Source organism: Ctenopharyngodon idella, chromosome 8 (assembly GCF_019924925.1).
Source record: "Ctenopharyngodon idella isolate HZGC_01 chromosome 8, HZGC01, whole genome shotgun sequence".
Lineage (NCBI taxonomy): Eukaryota > Metazoa > Chordata > Actinopteri > Cypriniformes > Xenocyprididae > Ctenopharyngodon > Ctenopharyngodon idella.
The window spans coordinates 6734256-6738361 of NC_067227.1; the positions used below are offsets into that span (position 1 = coordinate 6734256).

Consider the following 4106-nt stretch of genomic DNA (forward strand, 5'->3'; position numbering starts at 1 on the left):
TTTTTTTTTACAGTTTTAAGTGACTTAATTAAAATAGCAAGTTCGTTACAGAAAACATTATTCAGAAGAGATTTGGACATTCGAAATTTATGAATAAAGAATTTGCTATTCAGAATCATAAAGTTTACAAACTGTCAATACTTTTGACTTAATGCTCGTAAAAACAAATAATATCCTTTACAGTCAGTGTTATATTTAAATTAGTTATCGCATTTTTTTTCTCTCTCCAAAATATCTGTAAAAGTTGGCAATCGCTTTCCAGCAGCTGCAGCGTTGATAGGTGGCCTGACCGTGACGAGTTTCATGACGACAGCAGGCCTGAAGGCGGAAGTAAGACAATCAACAACTGAACACGGAAAAGCGATTGACGTTATCAGTAGTGTCTAGAAACAATCATACTCAGAGGAATTTCTTAGTTTCGGATAATATAAAAATATGTCAGTTTTCGGCAAATTGTTTGGCGGTGGGGGGAAAGGCGGCAAAGGCCCAAGTCCACAAGAAGCAATCCAGAAACTCCGTGAGACAGAAGAGATGTTAACCAAGAAACAAGAGTACTTAGAGCAAAAGATTGATGCGGAGTTATTAACAGCAAAGAAAAACGGCACGAAAAACAAACGAGGTATGTATTAAAAACAAACCGTCCCTTTACGTTATATGTGTGTTATATAACTTTTAAAACAAAGAGACCCTCTTCTTTCGCCCTACCTGTCGTCGATTTCAGTGGTGTTGGGTAGCTACACCCATGCATCACTTGACCTAAACTGAATGATAATCGAAACTATGAAGTAGATTTATGAATATAAAACCTATGTCGGGTAGAAGAACGTATACATATCTATGGAAGAACGTGGATGGGAACATTAAAATCCCTGCTGTCACGAGACTGAATTCAAGAGTTTTGGTTTAAAGGATGGAATTTCAGATCACTTAGTTACGTCTGATTAGCGTCATGTGGTGTGTTGCGAAAGATCAGCCATTAACAGGGAACATGGTTAACTACATAGAGTGTATTGTTTACCTTTTTTAATTAAACATCCCACATGCTGGAAATATCTTATGTGGGTATGGTTGAAAGTTAACATTATTGATAACTGAGAAAATGTTATGTACATATGTGGGAATCAAGGTGCTTGATTTGTTTTTCCATGGCATGTAAATAATATATATCTTTTGCCATTGAGATGACTGGGAAAAATGTCCCAATTATCCTGAATTAACCCTATATATAATTTATATTTATATTTTACCATTAAGTGATGGTGTGATGGTATGTCTGTCTCTTTCTCAAGCTGCGTTACAGGCCCTGAAAAGAAAGAAGCGATATGAAAAGCAACTAGCTCAGATTGATGGAACTCTCTCCACTATTGAGTTCCAGCGAGAAGCATTAGAGAATGCTAATACAAACACAGAAGTGCTTAAAAACATGGGTTTTGCAGCCAAGGCCATGAAGACAGCCCATGAAAATATGTAAGATACCTGATTAAAATGTCCTATTGATTCTTTAGCCCAGAATACCACACACAATGATATTATTGAATGTTTTCAGGGATATAGACAAAGTGGATGACCTCATGCAAGACATCACAGACCAGCAGGAGTTGGCACAGGAGATTTCTGATGCCATTTCAAGACCTGTAGGTTTTGGAGAAGACTTTGATGAGGTAAGGTTTTTCTTATGTAGTCTCCAGTGTTCCCCAACCCCAACAGAATGTTTTAGGAATTAAAAACCAAAAAAAAAAACCCCCCCCCCAAAAAAAACCATTGACTTAAAATAAATTCTAATAAGTTTCTGCATTATTTTAAGAAAATTTGTGACAATGATCATGTAACTCTCAGATGTTTTTGCTTCTGTTGAAGCGCAAGATGCTCTTTGGATCATCTTAAATCATGCTGGAGAACATGATCATCAGGTTTTACAGACTTTTAGATTTCTGTGCTGCTGACAATAAAGCAAAAGGAAGATGACGCAAATACTTAGGAAATTAGACATTAACTATTGTTAATTAACTATTGTTAATTTTTCAGTTCAACATTTAAAATAACCCCACAAACCCACACCGTACGTATGTACAGTTCTTCCTAACCCTCTGAATAAGGTGAAATGGTTGTTCATATAATTTACATAGATGTATCCCTCATTGCTTTTTGCAACATTCTCTTCAAATGCAGTTTTTACAGTTGACTGAGCACTATGATTCTTGCTCTTTGTAGGATGAGCTCTTGGCTGAATTGGAGGAGTTGGAACAGGAGGAGCTGGACAAAAACCTGCTGGAAATTAGTGGCACAGAAGATGTCTCTCTGCCCAGTGTGCCTTCAAATCCATTACCCAAAAAAACAGCTGTCGGTTCGTTCCATGCTGTACATTCCATATCAACTTAGTACCAAAATTCATATGTAAAAGATTTAAGTCTATCAAAAATATCCAGTGACTGGCTATTCTAGATTGGTAATGATTTTTTTTTATCTCACAAACTAAAAAATACCTTTAAATCAAAAGTAAAGCAAAAGTTTATATTGGAGAAAATACATATGAAGTTGGACTTTGGTAAGTTAAAGTAAAGTGGAATACCACTTTAATAGTCTTTAACACTAACATGCAGAGAGGTTCCTCTGTACAAACCTTCAATAACCATCTGTCTTTGTTTCTCCAGCCCACAAAAAGAGAGAAGAAGAGGATGAGGATGACATGGAAGAACTCAAGGCATGGGCCATGTGAATTTACCCAATCTGACAGACTTTCATTGCTCGTCCTTGTTGGCTTGTGTAGGCAAACCCGAATACCTTCAGAGGGTTAACACTACAAAAAAAAAAAAAAACATTCTGAGTTACCATAGCTCTTGCAGTATGGCTAAAATAAGTCTAGAAAACAAGAGTTACAAACGAAAATGAATATAAAGCGGGTTTTCGAAGTCAATAGGACAATACAATCTGATGACATAATATGTGAAGTGACCCTTAAATATTTGGCCATTGTTATTTAGGTAATGCGTTAGTGTTTCTAATTTTTGTTTCTTATTTGACTTCTCTTCAGAAACTGGTTGTTTTGATTTGTCATGAATTTAGCATGCCAATACACAAGTTTCATAAACATCATCTGATATATTAAATATGTTTGGTACTGTTGTTGTTTGCTTCAAGCTTTGATCTTAATGTATTCTGTTAGATTAATGTTATTCAGCACTTCCAACAACATAAACATTTTTACAGTTTGCTGACATTGACATAATGGTTTGGTAACAAAAAAACAACAACCTGGGATTAACTGACATTATTCATAATATAAATAAATCTATAAATGAATAAATGTGTGTGTGTGTGTGTGTGTATATATATATATATATATATATATATATATATAGACTGCCCATCATGCATTATTTGGTGGTGTCCAAATAGTTGCAGAAAATTACCTATTTAATAACACAACTTTATTATTGTCATCTGAGGGGTTTCTTTTGGCAGTAGATGACTAATTATTCAAAACATACAAAATAAACAATACCATGTTTTTTTCCCTCATGTGGGAGCATATACTTTTTGGAGATACAAAAATGCTGTATCTATTCAGGTTGAGGCATATGTGGTGTGTGTACATTTGTATGTTTAAAAAAATTCAGATGGCTTTTATTTGATAGATCATTAAACTTTTGGATTCCTTTTCTTTGGTGTTGTTAGTCCTTCTGTGGCATCTACCTTAGCTCTTCTTGAAATTATGTATAAAAAAAGTAACTTCTGTCTTGGTTCTTGCACTCAAAAGCATACGATGTGTCTGCTGTATTATGTGCCTTAATTAATGGCATACTGATGCAACTTGAGTGAACTATGTGAAATACCTCAGCTGACCAATGAGATTTAGGGGAAGAGAGGTGTATGTACTGTATATTCCTCTCTTGTAATGTAAATTCCTCTCTTTATGTAGGTAAGGAGTTTGGATAAATTAATTTTCAATAAAGCACGTGGCTTTTTGTTTCTGAAAAGAAAGTCTTGCTAATTCGTTAAACAGGTTCGATTCATGGTGTTCGCCATACATGTTTGGAACAAGCTACAATCCAAGCTATAATAATAATCAGAATAATTATTATTATTGCTTTAAATGTAAATCGAAA

At 34.8% G+C, this 4106-nt stretch overlaps 1 protein-coding gene across 1 annotated transcript; it reads left to right on the forward strand.

The window, feature by feature from the left end:
* The first annotated feature begins 302 nt into the window (after positions 1-302).
* On the forward strand, positions 303-3660 carry chmp4bb (charged multivesicular body protein 4Bb). The gene is made up of 5 exons (XM_051903525.1): positions 303-619; positions 1290-1467; positions 1547-1661; positions 2212-2344; positions 2652-3660. Exons 1-5 carry the CDS (start codon positions 436-438, stop codon positions 2714-2716), a joined length of 675 nt encoding a protein of 224 aa, XP_051759485.1. The 5' UTR covers positions 303-435; the 3' UTR covers positions 2717-3660.
* The last annotated feature ends 446 nt before the right edge of the window (positions 3661-4106 follow it).